This window comes from Myxocyprinus asiaticus, chromosome 11, assembly GCF_019703515.2.
Source record: "Myxocyprinus asiaticus isolate MX2 ecotype Aquarium Trade chromosome 11, UBuf_Myxa_2, whole genome shotgun sequence".
Taxonomy (NCBI): Eukaryota; Metazoa; Chordata; class Actinopteri; order Cypriniformes; family Catostomidae; genus Myxocyprinus; species Myxocyprinus asiaticus.
In genome coordinates this window covers 46,649,546-46,674,265 of record NC_059354.1, presented here as the reverse complement: position 1 = coordinate 46,674,265, position 24,720 = coordinate 46,649,546, and the positions used below count along the sequence as shown (strand labels likewise).

The 24,720-nt window shown below is 36.4% G+C and overlaps 3 protein-coding genes across 4 annotated transcripts in view; all 3 read left to right on the top strand.

Annotated features, from left to right (window-relative positions):
* Nucleotides 1-24,720, top strand: part of LOC127448416 (ceramide synthase 6-like) — a 427,716-nt gene that overhangs the window by 269,471 nt on the left and 133,525 nt on the right. The gene's annotated exons all lie outside the window — the stretch shown is intronic.
* Nucleotides 4,324-12,539, top strand: bbs5 (Bardet-Biedl syndrome 5). Of its 2 annotated transcripts, none has more exons than XM_051710923.1 (12): nt 4,324-4,515; nt 5,071-5,153; nt 6,697-6,762; nt 7,111-7,160; nt 7,248-7,375; nt 8,579-8,714; nt 8,811-8,906; nt 9,012-9,074; nt 9,282-9,416; nt 10,871-10,954; nt 11,266-11,289; nt 12,067-12,539. In XM_051710923.1, the coding sequence occupies exons 1-12, from the start codon at nt 4,454-4,456 to the stop codon at nt 12,166-12,168; spliced, it is 1,029 nt and encodes a 342-aa protein (XP_051566883.1). In that variant the 5' UTR covers nt 4,324-4,453; the 3' UTR covers nt 12,169-12,539. The 2 variants fall into 2 exon arrangements, with proteins under 2 accessions (XP_051566883.1, XP_051566884.1); XM_051710924.1 differs by having other exon boundaries at nt 4,355-4,515; nt 5,046-5,153.
* Nucleotides 13,894-23,274, top strand: klhl41a (kelch-like family member 41a). Its single transcript, XM_051710908.1, has 6 exons — nt 13,894-15,134; nt 18,221-18,378; nt 18,715-18,822; nt 21,144-21,329; nt 22,525-22,671; nt 22,794-23,274. Exons 1-6 carry the CDS (start codon nt 14,040-14,042, stop codon nt 22,903-22,905), a joined length of 1,806 nt encoding a protein of 601 aa, XP_051566868.1. The 5' UTR covers nt 13,894-14,039; the 3' UTR covers nt 22,906-23,274.

Genomic DNA, 24,720 nt, shown 5'->3' with positions numbered 1-24,720 from the left:
TAGAATGAGAGTATGCCTCCCACTATTACCACCAGACTCTGACTAGCAATAGCAATTATGTAAACCATGGTTTACGGCTGTGAAGTCAACGATAGATTATTGGGTATTTAAGGAGATTTGTGGTGAGTCTTAGACAGTTAATACTATAAACAAATTATTTGAAAATTAAATAACTAGGCATAGTTCACCCTAAAATGAAAATTCTGTCATCATTTACTCACCCTCATGTTGTACCATCCAAGCCTATATGACTTTCTGTCTTCTGTGGAACACAAAAGGTGAATTTATTAAGAATGTCCTTTCCAAAATGACATATTTTTATACCATAAAATTATCATAAAAGCAGTCCACATAACTTGTGTGCAAAATTCCAAATCTTCTATAGTCATACCATACAGTAGCTTGTGTGTAAGGAACAGACCAAACAGCATTTTTTCATTTTGGAGCTGGAAAAACCCATTCCCCATTGAAAATGAGAACAACATGAGGGGGAGTAAATTATAACAAACATTTTATTTTAATTACATGAGTTTATATATTTGTGATTTTTCTAGGTTGTGGTATTAAATGCAAGGAAAGGCCCATGGAACTGTTTTTTTGTGATTCACAGCTCAGAGAGCGTCGGCCCGGAAAACTTTGAGATCATCTAAGATTTTGTCACAGCCTTGGTGGACCGTGTCACCGTGGGTCGCAATGCTACGAGAATCGGTCTGATCCTCTACAGCTTGGACGTCCATCTTGAGTTCAACCTGGCCAGGTATATGACCAAGCAGGATGTTAAGAAGGCCATCAGGAACATGCCATACATGGGAGAGGGCACCTACACTGGCACCGCCATCCGCAAAGCCACACAAGAGGCCTTCTATAGCGCCCGTAATGGTGTCAGAAAAGTAGCCATCCTCGTTACGGATGGACAAACGGATAAAAGAGAACCTGTTAAGCTGGGTATGGCTGTACGAGAGGCCCACGTGGCAAATATTGAGATGTATGCACTGGGTATTGTGAACACCTCCGACCCCAACACCTCTGACCCCGACAGTGAACATATGTTCCTCATTGATGACTACAACAAGTTTTACTGCATATAGGGCTGGGCGATATAGTTTTTACTGTAAACCCTCCACAAATTGGCCCCATTCACTTCCATTGTGCCTCACTGTAACCTTGATTTTTGCTTTTTTTAATGAAAATGAGGTACGAGTCGAAATATATTTTTGTGGTAATCAACATTATGCCACAAATGCTGTCGATTGAGCTTAACTTGTATTGAACCCAGAATATTCATTTAAGGAACAGAAATATTTGTAAAAGTTGGAGCATATCTAGCTTGACACACCATCTTAAAACAGTAAAACACCTAAAATGATGGCCAAAAAATCTGTAAAAAATGTCAAAATAAAAATATAGATAGCCTTGTTGACCACCAATCGATTAATCAGTTGTTGGCTTTGTGACGCATTTCTTATCTTCAGTCAAACTTCGGTAAATAGAAAAAATCTTTAAATGGGTATTTAGTACAGAGCTTTTTGAATCTTTCGAAGATTTGATGGTGCTGATCTGGTAAACCTTGGCAAATCCTGTGATTATTTTTTTCCAAAAAGCTTAAAACTACAATTAATAGTATAACTTTTATACTATAATATAAAAGTATAATTACTAACTTTGAATTCCTGACGTTTTAGTGCCGAGCATATACACTGAATTAATGTAAACTGTTCTGGGCTGGTGCTCTTGAACGAATCTAATGTCTGATTTTGTGTTGTGGCTGTTATGCAGGTAGGTCATGTTGACTTTCAAGGGGAGGATCTTAATATAAAGACCCAAAGTCGAGGTGGAGGCACCATTGCTGTTGTCAATAAGACAGTCCAGCCGGTACAGACAGGAACATCTCAATCCACCGCCACATCATCTTCATCATCGTCATCAGTATCGTTATCTTCATCAGTGAATGTGAATGTAAACATAAAGCCTCGTCCTGTTGTGATAATAGGTAGATGGTAATATTAAGACAGCTTTTGTAAGAAAGTCTCTTAATCCAAGCACAATGACCCACATATTACACCACACTTAATCTTTCTCCAACTGAAGAAATCATCCACGCTTACACCCCTGCTCAAAGCAAAAGTTCACAAAAAATTTCTGTCATTATTTACTCACCCTCAAGAGATTCCAAACTTGTTTGCTGTTCATTTTTGAAGAGTCTTTACAAAGCTTTTTTCCATATGATGACAGTTAATAGTGACCACGTCTGTCAAGCTCCAAAAGCACCATAAAAGTAGTCCATATGACTCATATGCTATATTCCAAGTCTTCTGAAGCCATGCGATAGCTTTATCCGTGGAACAGACCGAAATTTAAGTAGTTTCTCAACTAATATCTTTTGTATTCCACCGACACAAATTACACAAACGTTTGGAACAACATGAGGGTGAGTAAATAATGACTTGAATTACTCCTTTATCTTTGCACTGTAAGTAATGAAAGTTTTTATTGATATTATTTCCTCTTTTTCTTATTCTGTCAGAGTCAGCTCTTCTGGATCCTCAATGTCTGTTGAGTTTGAGTCAAGGTTCATGTAGAGATTACATCATTCGCTGGTACTATGCCAAACAGGCAAATGCTTGTGCTCAGTTCTGGTACGGTGGTTGTGACGGCAATGAAACCCGTTTCCAGACAGAGGAAGAATGCAAGAAGACATGTGTTATTATCAGCACAGGTATTTTCACACCATGATTAATAAAAGCAAAAATTGTTTGTCCAGAAACACACTTACAGTATAATGGAAGTCTATGGGGCCAGCATTCCAGAGGGTTTAAAGGAGAAAGGTGAAGCCTTTATTTTTCTAAAAAAAAACACTTAATGAATGATTGAGTAAAAGGTAGGACTACTTTTCTTGGCAGATGTACTTTGTTTATGTTATGATGGTTAGGCCACAAATGCTGTCGACTGAGTTTACTTTGTATTGAATATATCTTCAGTTCAGAATGTGGCTTTCCTTCTTATTGGCATCTTATCCTGACTTTTCTGCATTTGTTTTTATAGCTGGCTGAAATGGATGAAGATCAGATATTCTACTATAATTAAAAATGTTTAAACGTTTACCATTTAATGAGATATTGTTGTCATAAAATTGTTCCCTCAACTTTAAGGAAGTTTCTAGAAAATATTTTGATGTAGTCTGACAGATTCAGTTTGTCTGATCTGCCTTTAATCAAAATATTTTAAAATGATTAACTATAAAATGATATTATGAAGCTTTATACAGGTATATATCTTGGGTATATATCTTCATGCTATCATAATGTGCTATTAGCACAACACATTTCTTTTCTTTTCTTTATTGTACTGAGAATGCACTACTCTTCTTGTGACATGCAGAAACATTTAAAAAAAAATTCACTGGGAATTGACTGTATATATATATATATATATATATATATATATATATATATATATATATATATATATATATATATATTATTTTTTATTTAAAATTGTACAGTTTACACAAAATACAATTTGTGACTTGAGTAAGTCACATGCAGCATTTAGTCGGTTGAGAAACATGACATAAATTATGTTTAGGGATTTTATGGGAATTGTTTCTTTATCTTTTTAGGTGAAGTTTTTATTTGAATAAGAATTGTAGGAGTAAAGCAAATACACCAGGTTCTAAAGTCACTATGTTGTAATAATTTAAATTCAATTATTATTTTTTAAAAGCCAAGATTTTGTATATATTCTTTGTAATGTATTTGAAGTCAAATGTAGCTTTATAATGTTTGTGCAGACAAAATATAATTGTGCATTCCAAATGTTTGCAACCAATAATGAACTAGCCCTGTGAGATTCCTAATCATTTTTAGTTCTGAAATAAGCCATCATTGAATTGTAGACATAGGCCTATGCTGAGTGTTAGAAATGTTTGCAAATTTATATCTTTGAGATTTTGTGGATTTCTTTAATAAAATGTTTGGTTAATAATGATGTCTTTGTGTTACTTACATTTTCAGTATTCAGAAAACATGAAACGAATAATTAAAAATATAATTTATACAATTTATATTTCAATTTATACATAGACACAAATATATATGGCATAGATAGCAAATATTGAAAAATTCAGAAACGAATGTAAATTATACACTTATCTCATTAAACAGATAATAGCATTGAAATTGTCTTGTATTAAATTAGAAAAGTGCAAAATAGAAGCATTTTCCCTAGTAGTCTCAAGACTTTTATTTTGAAGCCTACTATTTACTATTCGCAAAAGCTTTTTGTCCCTTCCATCCCGCCATACGCGCAAGTGTTACTGTGGTGACGAGAAGACGCTACGCGTTTAATCCTCTTACAGAGCGGCCGAGAGCGTTTTAATCAATGTTATCACAGGGGAAAACACATTTACTTCAGTTTTATTCGCTTACAATACATCTGACAGTACGGTTTGAGCATGGCGTCAGTGTTAGACGCGCTGTGGGAGGACAGAGACGTGAGGTTTGACGTCACGGTACAGTAAGTGCACTCGAACTAATGACATTAAATATGATTATATATTAAATCAAATGCCCTAACAGTGAGCTAGCGTACTTTTTACACGTCGCTAGATTTCAATTAGGTTCCTTGATTCTTTCTCATTTTGTGTTTTAATCACACAGACCTCGAGCGTTTGAAATTAGCTAATAATTGTATATGTTTATCTTCTTCAAGCAAATCAAATCAAATCACCTTTATTGTCACACAACCATATACACAAGTGCAACAGTGGGTGAAAGTCTTGGGTGCAGTTCCAAGCAACATAGCAGCCATGACAGTGATGAGACATATACCAATTTACAATAACATCAGATTTACACAACACAATTTACATATCTAATATACACATAATTACACACAACACAATACACAAATAATAATATACAATGTACAGTATACAATACACACAATATAGATACACATTATTCAATAACAATAATATACTGTATATATAAAATATACAGTAGGATGTATAGTGTTGTATTGACACTAACCCTAACCCATAGCAGCATGTGATTTTATGTTTTATTCAAGGCAGATGAAAACTAGACCAGGTGAAGTGCTCATCGACTGCCTGGATTCAATCGAGGACACGAAGGGAAATAACGGGGATAGAGGTGATCAAAGCTTTACATTCATTTAGGCCTACATACTATTTCTAATAATTTTTTTTAATAGGTTACTGCCAGAGTCACAAATTGGGGGGGGGGGATCCACCAAATAAATAAATATCAATCAATCAATCAATCAATCAATAACCATGAAATTCCAAATTTAGGGGCAAACAATGCCCTCTCAAAGATTTTTTTCTTTCTGCTATGCAGATAGTTCTTAATATATCTAGCCCAGAGGTGCCCAAACTTTTTCTTGCAAAGGGCCAAAAATCAAACTTGATTGAGGGCCGTGGACCGAAAGTAAACGTTGCATTATAACAAACTCAGGGCCTGAAATTCATTTCTGAAAATGGGGGTTGGGGAGGAATTCTCCCCTTACACGGCTCATATGGGGGCATTTTTTTTTTTTTTACCTTTACAAAGGTAATTTTTCCTAACCTTATGACTCTGTCATCCTTTTATGTCAAATTCTTTCATTTAAGCATTTCATTCAATTTTAAAATGGCATGTTTCAATAATGACAAAGTTGCATGATCTGTACATTGCATAATGTGCCTTGTTACTGAAACAAAACTTTTTGCCATTCACATACTTCTAAATATTTTGGCTATTAAATTAACAGCCTACAAAACGAATGCACCGACACACAGGAGGAGATGACAGCATTTCTCCGGATTTGGAATAAGGAGTTTATAAAAACAAAAAATGTAGCAACTCCATGCCAGTTGAATAACACAATGCAAAAATAAGCATTTAACAATGAACATCAGAGATATGATCCATACACCAAAAGTGGTTAATGTAAAATTATTATTGTATCATTAATAACGTTTTATTTAACATCAAGGAAATTTAACACATCCAGATATAATTTTTTGTTAATATGTTTATGAAGGTCATCACGGGTCAGCGTTGGCCCGCAGGCCCTGGTTTGGGAATGTCTGATCTAGGCTATTATTATAGTCCTAGTTATACATATTATGGTATAAAATATGAGTTGATGTTTTGTTGATCTTAAGGTAAGAGGTAATCAATTCTTAATCTTGAGAATGTGGGTAACACTTTACATTTTGGATATATTTATTAACATTAGTTAACATCATGAGTTAGCATGAATTAACAATGAACAATACTTTTACAGCATTTATTTATCTTTGTTAACGATAATTTCTACATACGCTAATACCTTTCTTCATTGAAAGTTGTATGTTCATTGTTAATTCATGGTACCCAATGCATTTAATAGTGTTAATAAATAGAATCTTATTGTAAACTGTTACCAGAATTTGTATTAATAAATAGATTGAAAAGACATAAACGGAAGAGACAGTTTTTGTTTTGAATGGTTTAAAAAAATAAAGGCCCTCATAAGAGGAAAAAATGTCCCACAAAATCAAATCCATATGGCAAATATTGCCCCTTTATGTAAAAGTGAATTTCTGACACTGGTTACTAACATGTAATATGCCTTTAATTGTCTTGTCTATTTATATTGCTTGGGTTATAGCAATGTAATGATTGTTATAATTGTTTTGTCTTTTTATAGGAAGACTACTGGTGACCAATTTAAGAATTATCTGGCATTCATTGGCACTGCCAAGAGTCAACTTGTGTAAGTATGTGAGAAATATTAAAGGAATAGTTAATAAAATGAAGAATCTGTCATTATTGGAGTTTCAAACTTGCATGCTGTTATCTTTTTATGGAACAGGACCACAAAAGGAGGAATTGTAAAGAATGCACACACTTTTTTCTTCTTCATACAGCGACAGTTCATAGTGACCACAGGCGTTTAGCTCAGATCAACACTATAAAAGTAGTCCATATGACTGCTACTACTGTACTCTATATACAAAAGCTCTGTAAATATTCTTCAAAATCTAAATAATAATCTGGTTTAGCTCTTTGTAGTAAGCCCTTATCATTATATGAACATCCCATTTTTTGTGATTGTTTATAGCGGTGGGATACAACTGCGTAATTAATATCACCACGCGGACCGCAAATTCGGTGAGACATCTTCTGTCATGTTTTTTATCACACTGGAATCACTATAGCCTATGTACACAATGTGAAATTAGCTCTTTTTTCCCCTAGAAACTGCGAGGTCAGACTGAGGCGCTTTACATATTGACCAAATCTAATAACACTAGATTTGAGTTCATCTTTACGAATGTGGTTCCAGGAAGTCCGAGACTGTTTACATCGGTCATTGCTGTTCACAGGTAGTTCTCATTCATCTTAAACCAAATTAGACCACTTTAGTGTAAGAGTGTACAAGTTTTATAATCTATGTTCTTACTTTAGTTTGTCCATACCCAACACACAATTTGTGTTTGGATTATAATAAACTTGTTATTGTTTTAAGAATCCCAGGGCGTGCTGAGTGACTCCAAATTGGCCCGGTTGCTAGGGAGGGTAGAGTCACATGGGATAACCTCCTCGTGGTCGCTATAATGTGATTCGTTCTCGGTGGGGCGCGTGATGAGTTGAGCGTGGTTGCCGCGGTGGATGGCGTGAAGCCTCCACACACGCTGTGTCTCTGTGGCAACGCGCTCAACAAGCCATGTGATAAGATGCGCAGGTTGACGATCTCAGACGCGGAGGCAACTGGGATTCGTCCTCCACCACCCGGACTGAGGCGAATCACTACATGACCATGAGGACTTAAAAGCACATTGGGAATTGGGCATTCCAAATTGGGAGGAAAAAAAAAAACATTATATTTGATGGAATTTTGTTATGAAATTGAAATGCACGAATCTTTAAAAAAAAAAAAAAAAAACTTTGAGTACAGATAGATTCATAGATTTTATAGTTTAATCAATAAAATACTCCAGAAAACTGCTTGTTATTGTGAAATTGCATAATATTAAAGAAAATTGGGAGATAGAATTGGAGGCAAAAGTTAAAAAAGTATCTCCATTATGCTTGGAAAATTAATTTGAGATATTTCATAATACCAGAAATATCATCCAAGTAGAGTGCTGATCACCTGCATAGATTTAAGATACTTGAACCACATAGTTTTTGTATATGTCCCGTTAGCTTAAATAGGGACAAGCAATATTTAATTAGAATCCTGAGAATCATAGGACATAAAGAAATACCCCCCCCCAAAAAAAGGCCCTGAGTTAAATGATAGGTTGCATTTATTATACACATTTTACTCAATGGTGTTGGAAGCTTAGAAAATAAATAATAATAAAAAAAAAAAAATAATTGGAAAAAAAGATGGGCAACTTTTAATAAAATACATGTAATTACTCAGGAAAGTATAATAGAAAAGGACAAATAAAAAGAAAAGTTAAACAGAAAAGGTGCTAAATGATTTAATGCCAATAGAATGCAATAAGAAATCTACTGAACTATATAAAATAAAATAATTATTAACTATTAATTATGACTGTTATTTGTGTTTTCTGTAGGGCTTATGAGACCTCCAAAATGTATCGGGATCTCAAGCTAAGAGGAGCTCTCATTCAAAATAAACAGCTGAGACTTTTGCCACAGGAGCAAGTTTATGACAAAATTAACGGAGTCTGGAACTTATCCAGTGATCAGGTATTTACAGTAGATTTGCAATTTGCACATATATCTAAAAATCTGTCATCGAAATTTTTATGAACGTCAAAAACTAAACATACCCTTGTGTTTCAGGGTAATCTTGGAACTTTTTTCATTACTAATGTGAGGATTGTGTGGCATGCCAACATGAATGAGAGCTTCAACGTCAGCATTCCCTATCTGCAAATTGTGAGCGTCTCTTTTGCTTCTGTTTTCTTGGTTACTAGAGAGGACATATCAATATTGATTTGTATTTATTAAAAATGTTCTTTCCTTCCATGACTTTGTTTCCAGCATTCCATAAGGATCAGAGATTCTAAATTTGGACTCGCTCTTGTCATTGAGAGTTCTCAGCAAGTGAGTTTGGACTGGGATCCAGATTTACATAACTAGAAATGCCTTCAAAATATTACATATAACATGACCTATAATGACACTGATGTTTAGTTAAAAGCTTAATGTTTCTAAAAAATTATTTTTAAAGTATTATAGAACCTATTAAAGTACTTATTTGTTTTACAAGATAGATTTTCTTTTTCATTTTGTCAATGCCTGCTCTCTTAGACAGGAGGATATGTGCTGGGATTCAAGATTGATCCAATGGACAAGTTACAAGATGCAGTGAAGGAAATCAATTCTTTACACAAAGTGTACTCAGCAAATCCTATTTTCGGTGTGGAATTTGAGATGGAAGAAAAGGTGGTTAAAAAATTAATTGTGATAGTCTTGAAAACAAATGTTTCAAAACAGTATTGGTATACATTTTGGCTAACATGCTGATAAGTTAGATTGATATTTTACTAATCTGGCATAACCAAACCAATGCCTTCATAAAGTCTGGTCTCCATTACAACTTATTCTGGGCAAAATGATCTCTTAGAGGCCATTCACACCGAACATCTGCACTGTTTTTCCAGTTGTTTTTCTATGTAAACATGTACTAGATTGATGTCTTTGACCGTTGCGGTGCATCTCGCTCATTACGGCATCTTGCGAATGAGCGCCTTGTTTTGAAGACGCCGTGTCAAGTTTTAAAGAATATCAGTTTTTAATAACACGTCTCGAGACACCTGCATTCTGTTCTTTTTGTTGCGTTGCGTCTAGCTTTTTTCAGTGCAAGAACGCGTTCAGTCCAGGGATTGAAAACATTCCAAGGAACGAAAACAAAAAACAAAAACAATTTTTTTTGCAGAACGTAACCAAAAATGAAGTCCTTTTCAATTGTTCCGGAGTGAAAACATTATTTTAAAATGTTGGTAGCTGATTAATTTCGTTCCGATGTAATTTTGGAATTACACCATTTCTTGTTGCCCAAAAAACGAGGCGTGTGCTTTGATTCTGAAGGAAACTGCTGCATCACATATTTCTTTGCCTTAATGCATGTTGTGAATGTAACCTTCTATGACATGCTGAAGTCCTTTTAGACACCTATATATAATTACTTCGTATACATGCACGGTTAATCCAGATACAAGGAAAAATATAGAGGCAAAATGTACATTTCTCAGTTGTTTCCAAGTCGTCACTGAATTATTGTTAGATATGATGCATTAATTCAGATTTGATGCTGGTGAGTTCTGACCGAGAATCAGATGTGTAAGTTAAAAAAAAAAAAAAAAAAAAAAAAAATAATATATATATATATATATATATATATATATATATATATATATATATATATATATATATAAAATAAAGTAATTACTAAATGTTTAAAATAAAATAATTCGGCCCACTTAAGATGATGTTTAGTGCAAACACACCCAAGCAGATTTATTATAGATGGCCAGATGTATTTTTGAAATAGCTTGTTATGATTTCGATGCTGATAATTCCCCCCATGGGAAAAAATGAATTGCTTATTTTCACTTATTTTGATGGAGGCAAGTCCCTTATTTTGAGCTTGTTTTCCCAGATCAGGTCCCTTTTTTGCTTGAGAGACCTTGTAACACTGCAACTGGTATATCACCCAACCTTAGCACAGGGTACTGTCATTTAAAAAAGAACGTTATTAACTGTTCTTTAATTTCATTCTAACCAGTTACCAATTGGAAAGGAGGCAGCGGAATGTAAAACATTTTGTTTTTAGTCCCAAAACTGACATCTAAAGTGACCAACCACATTTGATATATTTTGTATTCTTTTCCCCTCAGCCTCAGCCTCTAGAGGAGCTGACTGTAGAGCAGCCCCCTGATGATGTGGAGATTGAGCCCGATGAACACACAGATGCCTTTACAGTGAGTTTTACTTCATATGCTGCTCTCAGATATGAGGCTCGCTAACTCACCACGTAGTTTTGTGTTTGTTTGTGTGTGTGTGTGTGTGTGTGTGTCTCACACGCTGAAAATAGCTGATCGCATAAGCCATGACTCGGAATGTCCCACCAACTCAAACTTTAGTTGCCTGGTTTCAAAAATGTTTACACAGAGTTCTGATGATTCTGGCATTGGGGACGTTATCTTATTTAGATATTTTAAGGCTAGATTTTGTTTCATGTTGAGTTGTTTTACATGTTTAATCACTTATTTTGATTTTTGTCTTTGTCAAGGCTTACTTTGCAGATGGAAATAAGGTAAATATAACTTTTTATTTCCAAGTATTAATAATGTAACTTGCTTAACACTAGTAAAAGCACAAGATGTGAATGCGTTCTTGCGTTCAAACGCAGCTGGACGGAGCACAATTTCGAATGCAGGGATCTCAAGACATTTCAAACTACTTTTAACTTGACACAGCGACCTAAAAACGCTGTTTATGAAGTGACGCAACCGAAGTGAGACGCACCAAATGCGTCCATCTGAAGCGTCCTTCTAAAAAACTTTAGAATATATCTATATCGAACAGACTGACCAATTACAAAATGGATTGCTGTGGACTGTAGACCAATCACTGGCTTATGTTCAATAATATGGAAATATGGAAAAATGACTTCTAAAGCCACTTTTTGTATTTTTTTTCCTCAATGCTTCACTCGCCTGCCACAATAATGCAATGCTTTTGAATTATCTGAATTTATTTATAATATACTGTATATTATATTTATAATTATTTAATAATTATATATTGAATTGTTATTTGAGAGCCTTTATCAGAAAATATTTCTATATGCGATTCATTGCAAATTGTGTAATTAATTTGATTAACATTTTTAATCGATTAACAGCCTTAGTTTAAAACATTTTCAATAATGGATAAAACAAACATGAATACAAAGAATACATTTCTAAAAGCTTGGCACATCCGTACCTTCAGATCATCCAGATTTGTCACTGACCCTCAAAAAAGTATTTGAAATGCTTACGTCATCTCATTATACTACTAATTATTATGTATTATCGCTCTCCTTAAGCAACACGATCGTGAGCCAGTATTTTCTGAAGAACTGGGTCTGGCTATAGAGAAACTGAAGGATGGATTCACACTACAGGGACTCTGGGAGGTCATGGGTTAATACACTGAAATGATGATACTGAGTGACCATTAGATAACTGCACAGTAAAAGTTTACAAACAGTTCTGTATTTTGCAGTTACATTGTTTGATTTTTTTACATTCAAAATCAAGGCTTTGCCCATCAGTGAAATGACAAAACTGCTATCCTATCTGTTTTTTTTTTTAGAGTATTTATTTAATAACCAATAATAAGAGGTATTTACATTTGATGAACCAAGTGTAGGTTAAGAAATGTACTTTAAATGTATAGATAGAAATATAGGTGTAATATTTCTACTTATGTAATAAAAGGATTAAATAATTACAAATCGTACATTAGAAACATGCTAATTTTGCTATTGTGTTGTAATAAAGGTATATGAGAAAGTGGTATAGCCAAGTTGTTTGAGTGTTTTTGGTCTTAAGTGGTTTTAATATGTTGGTCAAAACCCAAAAAATACCTAAATGAAAAGGACCTCGGTTGTATGTTCAAAAATGTATCAGAGAAGCTCGACAAAGGAGCCCGACTGCTTCACGAAGGACTGGAAGAGCTGATTAATAGTCCTCTGTCCTGACAGCATCTGCTGTTTGCTGACCTTTAAGGCAGCAAAACGTTAAAAAGTATGATAAAAACATTTAAAGAGATAGAATTTTCAGTCTTTGGTGAACTGTCATTATTTACTCACCCTTAGGTCGTTCCAAAACGGTGTGTACGGAGCACCTTAAAGGACAGGAGGGTATTTATTTTCTGCAATAGTTTTGTATTCCCTCACAATACCTTTATCCATCCCTTATGAAAATTAACCATGGTTTTACTGTATTAAACATAGTTGAACTATGGTATTTGTAGTAAAACCATAATAACCACAAAAAAAAAAAAAAAAAAATTGTTTTATGATGGTTTTACTACAGTAGCCATATTTAACCATGATGTTTATAGTAAAACCAAAATGATGTTAATGAAAATCATTCTGCCAAAAAAAATAAAATAAATAAGATTACTACAGTTTTACTATAGTAACACCATGGTTAATTTGTGGTATAAGATTTGGTTTCCACCAAAAAAATAACATAAATATGCCCTTACAAAAATGTACCATGGTTTCACTGTAGTAAATCTTCAGCAACTATTTAACAATTTTTGTGTTAAAAACCATGCTACGTATGTACCACAAACTAACCATGTTGTTTTTTTTTGTTTGTTTTGTTTTTTTGGCACAACCATTATAATTGGTTTTCCTGTATTTTTACTATTTTAACCACAAATGGTTACTGCAGTAAAACGATTGTAAAGTTTGTGTTATCGTAAGGGATGGATAAAGCCATTGCGAGGGAATCCCCTCAAAAATTGTGAGGGAATGCAAAACTATTTCAGAACATATATTTCCTCCCTGTCCTCTAAGGGGCTCCGTAGTTTACATGTTCGGAACGGCATGAGGTTGAGTAAATAACGACAGAATTTTCCTATTTGAGTGAACTATTCCTTTAACTAGAAATCAGGACGTGAATTATTAGAAAATGGGTGAGTCACAGAAGTCGAGAGTGGCACAAATGACAGCACACACATTTATTTATGCCTCTTAAACCCCTGCATCAGATAAATTCCTCAACTGACACCTCATTTAACAATATACTGTATCACCAAACACACATTTGTTTTCCCTGACCTCTGAGAGTGTCCAAGGTTCACAGTTGTCTTTTTCAGTCAGTTGATGTGATTGCCCTCCTGTTTGGTCAACCTGAATTCTTTCTGACTATATGGAGGGTCTATATTTAGAGATGCGGGCTTAAATTGCAGTGGGCTTGTGTTGGTGCTCCGTGTAATTTCAGCCTCTTACAACTGAGACGGCAAGACAAGAGGAAGCACTGCATCCTCTTCAAGACCTCTGACATGGATCCCACGAGTATGAAAGAAGACCTGAAGCTCTTTCAGAGCACCCTACTTCAGGATGGCTTGAAGGAACTCTTGAAGGAGAATAAGTTTGTCGACTGCATTCTGAAAGTTGGAGACAGGAGTGTTCCCTGCCACAAACTCATCATGGCTGCTTGTAGCCCTTACTTCAGAGAGCTTTACATCTCAGAAGATGGTGTGGAGAGAAGTGACTCCAACAAGGAAGTGGTGTTGGAGGACGTGGATCCCACTATTATGGACATGATTGTGAATTATCTCTATTCTGCCGAGATCGAGATCACGGACGAGAATGTGCAAGATGTCTTCGCAGTTGCCAACAGATTTCAGATACCATCAGTGTGCACTGTTTGCATCAATTATCTACAAAACAAGCTATCGGTAGGTAACTGCTTGGCTGTCTTTAGAATGGGACTAGTTCTGAGCTGCCCGAGACTCGCTGTGACCGCAAGGGACTTCATAGCGGATCGCTTTGAGACTTTAGCCAAAGAGGAGGACTTTCTGGAGTTCAACGCTCCCGAGCTCTTTGCTATAATCGGGTGTGATGCTCTAAATGTGGAAAAAGAAGAGGTTGTGTTCGAGCTATTGATGAAATGGGTCAGGAAAAACAAGGAGATCCGGGTGAAAGCTTTGGGTGATGCCTTTGAACACATCCGCTTCCGTCTGCTCCCGGAGAAATATTTTAAGGAGAAAGTGGAAAAGGATGACATCATCAAGGCTGACCCTGAGCTTGTGAAGAAGCTACAGGTCATCAAAGATGCTTTTGCTGGAAAACTTCCACAAACTAAGGAAGGAGAGAAAGGGGACGGAGAAGAGGGTGAAAATGTGTTGCCTGGTTACCTGAATGACAATCAAAGGCTGGGCATGTATGCCAGGGATCTCATCCTGATGATTAACGACACAGCAGCTGTGGCTTATGATGTGAATGAAAATGAATGCTTCCTAGCTGCAATGGCAGAGCAGATACCTCGAAACCATGTCAGCATCACGTCGAAGAAGAACCAGCTCTATCTCTTGGGAGGACTGTTTGTTGATGAGGACAACAAGGAGTCACCACTGCAGTGCAATTTTTATCAGGTTTAAGAGGCACTCATTTAAGACTAAGTTAATCTTACAAAGAAACTCTGCCATTGTTTACTCACGCTCATGTTGTTGCTTTCTTCTGTGGAACACAAATGAAGAATGTTCAGGCTGCTACTTTTCAAGACAACTTGAAAATGAATAGGGATTTGGGCTGTCAAGCTCCAAAAATGTGACAAAAGTGCCATAAATGCCATAAAAATAGTTCATTTGATACTTTATATTGATATTGTACACTACAATGTTGATTTGCCGGCAGCCAAATCACCCTGTAGCTCTAGACTGGTTGTCCACTGAAGCTAAGCAGTGTTGCACCTGGTCAGTACCTGGATGGGAGATCTCCTGGGGAAAACTAAGTTTGCTGCTGGAAGAGGTGTTAGTAAGGGGGACACTATACTGTAAAAAGACACCATCTTTTGGATGAGATGTTAAACTGAGGTCTTGACTCTCTGTGGTCATTAAAAATCCCAGGAGACTTCTCGCAAAGATTAGGGGTGTAACCCCAGTGTCCTGGTCAAATTCCCCCCATGGGCCCTTATCAGTCATGGCCTCCTAATAATCCCCACCCATTAATTGGCTGTATCACTCTACTCTCTCCTCTCCACCAATAGCTGGTGTGTGGTGAGCGTACTGGCACACTATGGCAGCCGTTGCATCATCCAGATGGATGCTGCACACTGGTGGTAGTTGAGAGTCCCCTGTTCACAATGAAAAGCGATTTGAGTGTAGTGTCAGAAAAGCACTATATAAGTCTAACGTTCATTCATTCACTTCCAAGTCTTCTGAAGCTATATGATAGCTCCCATTCACGGTTGCGTCCAATTAACGGAATATTTCGGTTTCAATACAAGTTAAGCTAAATCAACAGCATTTGTGGCATAATGCTGATACAAATAATAATAATAATAAATAACCTTTAAAAAAACAGGTTACATTAGCTGGGTTTCCATCCACAGTTTTTTTATGCGCATTTTGGGATATCGTATAAAAACTGCTGTACAGAAACCTAGATGCAAATAAAATCTCCAAAATGCGCATAAAAAATGTATACGCTCGCTTGAGGTGGATACATCTTTTATTCAATTAAAATAAATGCGCATAAACTATGATGGAAACGCATTTACCAATTAACTCATACTGAATTCATTAGGAATTCAAGATGTGCATCCAAAAAGTAATGTGACTGAATAATCGGTCATAACTGGACTAACTAGCTGGCCAGTCATCGCATCTGAAATGTTGCTCTGGTCATCCTGAAATAACGTCCTGAAAATTCAAAGCCTGCAAAGAGTTTGTAGAGCAAATAAGTCGAATACAAACTTGAGCTGTGCGAAAAGCAGGATTATTAACACTTTTGAAAAATATCTTCTAGATCAGCACGGTAAAGTCATAAGGATAGAGGAATGCACACACAGTGCTCCGAGAATTGTGTAACACGCTGTCGCTCCCAGACATGAGATTGGTCTGCTTGTTTTACAGTAAACTGCAAGTATTTTATTAATAAAAGAGTCAGGGGACCTGGGTAGCTCAACAAGTATTGACGCTGACTACCACCCCTGGAGTCGCAAATTCGAATCCAGGGCGTGCTGAGTGACTCCAAACAGGTCTCATAAGCAACCAAATTGGCCCGGTTGCTAGGGAGGGCAGAGTCACATGGGGTAACCTCCTCGTGGTCACTTTAATATGTGGTTCTCGTTCTCAGTGGGGCGCGTGGTAAGTTGTGCATGGATGCCACGGAGAATAGTGTGAAGCCTCCACACGCTACTTCTCTGCATTAATGCGCTCAACAAGCCATGTGATAAAATGTGCGGATTGACGGTCTCAGGCGCGGAGGCAACGAGATTTGTCCTCCGCCACCCGGATTGAGGTGAGTCACTACACCACCATGAGGACTTAGAGCGCATTGGGAATTGGGCATTCCAAATTGGGGTGAGAATAAAAAAAAGAAATAAAATGACATTAAAAATTAATAAAAGAGTCACAGTGGCTACAAGTAATCCGGAACTGATGATTTTCTTTTTTGAACACATGGGATGGAAATGAGATTTATTCGCACATTGTTTTTGCGACATTATGATTTTCGCATGAATTAAATTTGAAACAGCTAGTGAGGCACTTACAACGGAAGGAAATGGGCCAATTTTTGGAAGGTTTAAAGGGAAAAATATGAAGCTTATAATTTTATAAAAGCACTTAGATTAATTGGTGTGTTAAAACTTGTGTATTATTTGAGCTTTAAAGTTGTTTAAATTATTTTAACTGCTGTTTTAGGGTTTTAAGGTTTACAGCATTATGTCATCATGGCAACGAAGTTGAAAAATTGGATATAACTTTAGTTAGTATGCCATTTTATCATCAATTACATTAACATGCATATGCATATTGTTTGTTTTGTGGCTATACTTTTGAAACAGTGAGTATTTTACCGGTTACTGATTGGCCCAATTCACTTCCGTTGCATGCGCCTCACTGTAACCCAGATTTTTGCTTTTTTAAAGAAAAGAAGGGACAATTTTTTGTGGTAATCAATATTGTGCCACAAACACCGTCAGTTGAGCTTAACTTATATTCAACTTGGAATATTTGTTTAAAAAAACGATGCCTTTAAATGTTTCATGCCAGGTTTGACACACTGTAACTTACATAAAACACCACTGAAGTTTGAACATCCGCAGCTGCAAATGAGATTTGAAAGCTACAGCAGAGGGGAAGATTATCAGTAAGCGTGTTCAAGGTTGTACAATGAAATTCTGTTGTGTGGGTCGTATGTCTTCAGAAGACTTGTATTCAGACGAGTATAATGCGTGAGCTACTTTTATGGTGCTCCCTTGTCAGCCACAGTCACTTAACATTATAAGGAAAAGAGCAGCGTCAACATTCTGCCTAACATCTCCTTTTATGTTTCACAGAAGAAGGAAAATCATAGGGGTTTGGAACAACTTGAGGGTTAGTAAATGGCAGAATTTTCATTTTTGAGTGAACCATTCCTTCAACTTGTAACATCAAGCCCAATGTCAGAGAGAATTGAAAAACTACATTTTGATTTCATTTGTAATTCCTTCCAAATCTTACATGTCCTGCAGCTTGAAACCCATTCTTCAAACTGGATAGCTCTGCCACCTATGCCATCACCCAGGTGTCTGTTCGCCATGGGGGAGTTTGAAAATCTATTGTTTGCAGTTGCTGGTAAAGACCTGCAGGCAGACGAGTCTCTGGACTCAGTGCTCTGCTATGATGTCGAGTAAGTTTCTTACATTTTCTGCTACCTCCTTTTGGGACAGTTAACCCAAAAATTGTAATTCTGTCATTATTTACTCATTCCAAACTTGTATGACGTCCTTTCTTCCATTATATATATGAGGGTAAATTTTGACTGTGCTGCTCCCATTCAATGAAACTGAATAATACAATTTTACCAAACATCTCCTTTTGTGTTCCACCGAAGCAAGAAAGTCATCCAGGTTTGGAACAACATGAGAATGAATTTTTTGTAATCTTTGGGTGAACTCTCCATGTAATAATAGCCAAATAATGCAGTGTTTATGTCTAAATATTGTTCTCTTTCTGTTCACCGCAGTAAGATGAAGTGGATGGAGACCAAAAAGTTGCCCTTAAGAATTCATGGTCACAGTGTGATCTCACAAAATGGACTCGTGTACTGCATAGGAGGAAAAACGGATGAAAAGTAAGAACTTAAGATTTTAATTTAAGGTGAAACATGTAATTTCTGCACGACTAGCTGCACCAAATGGAATTGCAATTCGGATAGTTTGAGCAGCCTGACTGGGCCAAACAAGACTTTGGCTCAACCAGCGGCGTGATTTGAAAAGTTTGATTTGAAAGGCAAGCATAATTACGTTGGCTTGACAAAGCCAACATACTGAACTACTATTTAAGCTTCTTCTTCTTCTTCTGAGCCAAAATTTAAACAGTATTTCCTCCTAAAGCTTTCAAGCTACAAACACCAAACTCACCACAGACCTTCAGACTGGTCTGACTCGGGTTGTTGTCTCTTTTCTAACTGATCGGACTTCCGGTATTTCTGTATCGGACTTCCGAACATGACTGATTTTAAATTGACTCCCATTCAAGGTGTGAAAACTTTTCCCTGTAACAAATTCTTTAGAGGATTCAATCTACTTCCTATCACTCCACCACTCATACTTTCTATCTATCACTCCATCACTCTCTTTTCTATCTTTCCATCACTCCACTCTTTTTATTCTTTCTTTCACTTCATCACTTTAACACCCTAGCAACTGCATACAACCTAGCAACCATTTAGTGCACCCTAGCAACCAAAACCCATTGACTGCCATTCAAAATGGCTTAGATGGATATCTCCTGATCAGAATGTCAGGTTTGACTCAATACACTCAGTCCAGCAAGCAGCCTTTTTAGGATCACTCTGACAACTTCCAAGCAACTAGATGGACTTACTATAGCAAAACACATATCTCTGCACCACAACATCGTAGAGACATCAACTTTGGCTTATTTGATTCAGACCAGCAAGGAGCCTTTACATATCATGCTGGACAATACTTAACCACACTCTAGCAAACATTTAGTGCACCCTAGCAATCAAAACCCACTGACTTCCATTAAAATGAGCTTAGATGGATATCTCTGGATCAGAATATCATAGAGACTTCATTGTTAGCTTGAATGACTCAGGCCAGCAAGCAGCCTTGTTAGTATCACCCTAGAAACTGCCTAGCAACCAAATGAGCTCACCCTAGCAACCAAGTAACAAAACATATATCTCTGCAACAGGACATCATAGAGACTTCTGGTTTTGTTCATTTGACTCAGGCTTGCAAGGATACTTTTGAGTATCACCTTGGTAACTTCCTAGCAACCAGATGAGGTTACCCTAGCAACCAAGTAACAAATCACATATCTCTGCACTAGAATATTGTACAGACTTCTGGTTTATTTCATTTGACTCATGCTAGCAAGGAGCCTTTTGAGTATCACCTTGGTAACTGCCTAGCAACCAGATGGGGTTACCCTAGCAACCATGTAACAAATCACATATCTCTGCACCATAACATCGAAGAGACTTATGGTTTCATTCATTTGACTCAAGGTAGCAAGGAGCATTTTCAGTGTCACCTTGGTAACTGCCTAGCAACCAAATGGGGTTACCCTAGCAACCAATTTGCCATTCAGAAAAACAAGCAAGGGGTAGGGTTGAATAGGACTTCTTGCTGCTGGCTGTCTATCTGTATGATGTTCCTTTTGTCTGTCTGACTGTAAGACCTTCAAACTTCCAACTCTTCAAACTATCTTAAACTTTCAGACAAGGCTTTGTCAAGCCAACATATAGTTTGTTGTCAGACTTTACTATCTAGTTATTATTACTATCACTCAATCATATTTTTTTAAAATAAAATATTAAAAATAAAAAAAAGAATGTAAATCCATATTTCTATTCTTCTAATTTATTGCATACAGTCCCTTTACACTACCAACTACTTAATGAATGTGCTGTCTTTGTTTATATCGCTGGTGCTTGACAGGGAATAGACTACCTAATAGGATGCAGATGGTGAAATAACCAGAGAAGAACCTCAGAATTAAACTGCACTTGACCCAGCCCATTAGCGCTTTGGGAGCACAATTTCACCAAACCCACTCACGCTTACACTTAGCACATGCTTGCAAGAAAATACCAAAACTTCATAGCATGCCCACTGACTTTGCGCTTAGACTTAAAGCATAGTGCTGCACTTAGCGCTAGTGCTTTTAAAATTATGCTCCAAAATCATAGGGACAGAAGTGCTTTTTACACTGCACTTAACCCTGGGTTATCACCATTTTAACCCAGCTTTTAACCCCATGTAAAGCAATATTTCACACCTGTCATTTTAAAGGGGCTTAGCACCGCTCACTGCTTAATCCTGGGTTATAAAAGGGTTAGTGCCACTAGCAAATAAAAAATTAAAAGCCTTTAATTTCTCTGTGATACTGCTTCATTGTTTGTTTTTATCTTTGGAACAGTAAAACTATCAACAAAATGTTTGCATACAACCATAAGAAGTCTGAATGGAAAGAGCTGGCAGCAATGCAGACACCCAGGTCCATGTTTGGAGCAGTGGTCCACAAAGGAAAGATCATTGTGGTTGGAGGAGCAAATGAAGATGGCCTCTTAGCCTCTTGTGAAGCTTATGACTGTGAAACAAACAAGTATGTAATCCTTAGTTTTTAATTTAGATTTCATCTCTGGAATTATGCATTTGTTCTTCAAAGGTTAAAGGAATACTTTAAAAATACTCAAAAATGGACATTTCACTCGATCATTCCCTCCTGTTCAATAGCAAATATGCTGAATAATAATGTTTTCCTTGTTGAAATTCCAATTTCACATATCAGCAATGTACTACTTACTTGTAAAGACTATATTTGTTTTTTTTTTTTAAGATTTATGCATTTATATTTCAAAATAAAATTAAATAAAAGTGAATTGAGTACTCTTTAATAAAATAAAATGTTAAAAAACTAAATATTTTAAGTGTTATTTAATTTAGTTATACATTACACAATTAAATTGAAATGCATTAATTTCATTTCACTTTTTAAGTGTTTAAATGTCCATTCCAGATATCAGCAACTGAAAAACATCTAGTAAAAAAAAATAAGTTGCCATGTTGATTTTAGGTATCTATAATGTTTTGTAACTAGTAAGAAAACCTTTTAAGATATCTTAAATTACTCTTCAATTTATTGAAATACATTTACAGATATCAAAAATTAACATTTTCTATAGTTGCAATTCAATTGTTAAAATCAGAAATGGACATTTGCACGAGTAACAATGTAATTATTGATATAAAAACGATTTTTACTAGTAAGTAGTGCATTGCTGATATGTGAAATTGGAAACTAGTAAGAAATTATAGATATCTGTAATTGAACAGGAGAGAATGAATTGAATCATTGTGAAATTCTAGCAGTAAAATTGTAATTACAGATATCAGTAATTGTTTATTAGTTGAAAATCCATTTTTGATGTCAAGAACTGGTATGTCCACAAGTAATGACCTCATTTAACATTTTCACTAGTAGTAATTCCATTGTTGATATCAAGAATTTGCATTTTAACTAGTGAAAATTGAACTGATATCTAAAATTAATATCCTGCACATAATTAAATGTCAAAAGGGCTTGCAACACCTTGCATTCATTTACAGTATGTCTGTGAAGGATGACTTTCACTTCTATGAATTAATTTAAAAAAAAGTCGCAATAAGTTTTTTCTTTCCAGACTAAAACAAACGTATATTCGTGGAAAGATGTGTCTAGATGTTCCTTTACTCTTTTATAAGAACTTATTCTCAAAAAACGTTCCACCAAATATCCATGTTGTGTTTTTTCCCAATAGATGGGAGACGTTCCCCGAGTTTGCTCAAGAGAGAAGCTCTGTTAACCTGGTCAGTACTGCCGGAGCTCTGTATGCAGTGGGCGGCTTCACCATAAAGGAGAATGAGAACAAAGACAGTGTGCCCTCCGAAATCACAGACATCTGGCAGTAAGTTTTCATCTTATTCTCTCAGCATTAGTCCTCTGTTGACATAATTTATATTTAGATAATATACAGATAATTCATCAGTCTAAAAGAGACTAAAGCAAATCTAAAATACCTCTTAACAGGTATGAGGAGGACAAGAAACAATGGACTGGAATGGTACGAGAGATGAGATATGCTGCCGGTGCCTCCTGTGTTTCTATGAGACTAAATGCAGCAAAGATGCCTAAACTTTAAATACAGCATCTCCATTACAGTTTGTTTTCCAATAATAAAGTGTGACTATATTGTAAAGAAGCATAAAAAAATAAGATAAAAAAAAAAAACGCTTAGTCAACTTGAAATTAATGTACGTTCCTGGTCTTACTATATGCAATTTATCAGTGCACATTATCCCAAATAAAAAGTGTCTTTGTAATGTTTTACTAAAATATAATAACTCTCTCTGCTTCTAAAACAACAGTTTTTTTTTTTGTTTTTGTTTTGTTATTGTTGTTGGCTGTTACAAAATCCCCCCTTTTTTTTATCCCTCCCCTCCAACTATTCTGGCACTTAAAGGGATAGTTCATCCAAAATATTAAATTCTCCCATTATTTACTCACCCTCATGCCATCCCAGATGTGTATGACTTTCTTTCTTCTGCTGAACACAAACAAAGATTTTTAGAAGAATATCTCAGCTCTGTAGGTCCATATAATGGGTACCAAACATTTGAAGCTCCAAAAGCATATAAAGTCAGCATAAAAGTAATCCATAAGACTCCAGTGGTTAAATCCATATCTTCAGAAGTGATATGATAGGTTTGAGTGAGAAACAGATCAATATTGAAGTCTTTTTTAACTATAAATCTCCTCTTTCACTTTTACTATCACATTCTTCTTTTGTTTTTACCGATTATTCGCATTCTTTGTGCATATCGCCACCTACTGGGCAGGGAGGAGAATTTATAATATTAAAGGACTTAAATATCTGTTTCTCACCCACTCCTATTGTATCGCTTCACTTTTTCCACATTTTGTTATGTTACAGCCTTATTCCAAAATGGATTAAATTCATTATTTTCCTCAAAATTCAAAAAAAAAATAAAATAAATAAAATGTCCATAAGTTTTCACAGCCTTTGCTCAATACTTTGTTGAAGCACCTTTGGCACCAATTACAGCCTCAAGTCTTTCTGAGTATGATGCTACAAGCTTGGCACACCTATTTTTGGGCAGTTACTCCCATTCTTCTTTGCAGGACCTCTCAAGCTCCATCAAGTTGGACGGGGAGCGTCGGTGCACAGCCATTTTCAGACCTCTCCAGAGATGTTCAATCGAGTTCAAGTCTGGGCTCTGGCTGGGCCACTCAAGTACATTCATAGAGTTGTCCCGGAGCCACTCCTTTGTTATCTTGGCTGTGTGCTTAGGGTCGTTGTCCTGTTGGAAGATGAACCTTCACCTCAGTCTGAGGTCCAGAGCGCTCTGGAGCAGGTTTTCATCAAGGAAGTCTCTGTACATTGCTGCATTCATCTTTCCCTCGATCCTGCCCTAAAGTCTCCCAGTTCCTGCCGCTGAAAAACATCTCCACAGCATGATGCTGCCACCACCATGCTTCACTGTAGGGATGGTATTGGCCAGGTGATGAGCGGTGCCTGGTTTCTTCCAGACATGACGCTTGACATTCAGGCCAAAGAGTTCAATCTTTGTTTCATCAGACCAGAGAATTTTGTTTCTCATGGTCTGAGAGTCCTCCAGGCGGGCTGTCATGTGCCTTTTACTGAGGAGTGGCTTCCGTCTGGCCACTCTACCATACAGGCCTGATTGGTGGAGTGCTGCAGAGATGGTTGTTCTTCTGGAAGGTTCTCCTCTCTCCACAGAGAAATGCTGGAGCTCTGTCAGAGTGACCATCGGGTTCTTGGTCACCTCCCTGACTAAGGCCCTTCTCCCCCGATCGCTCAGTATGGCCAGGCGGCCAGCTCTAGGAAGAGTCCTGGTGGTTCCAAACTTCTTCCATTTACGGATGATGGAGGCCACTGTGCTCATTGGGACCTTCAACGCTACAGACATTTTTC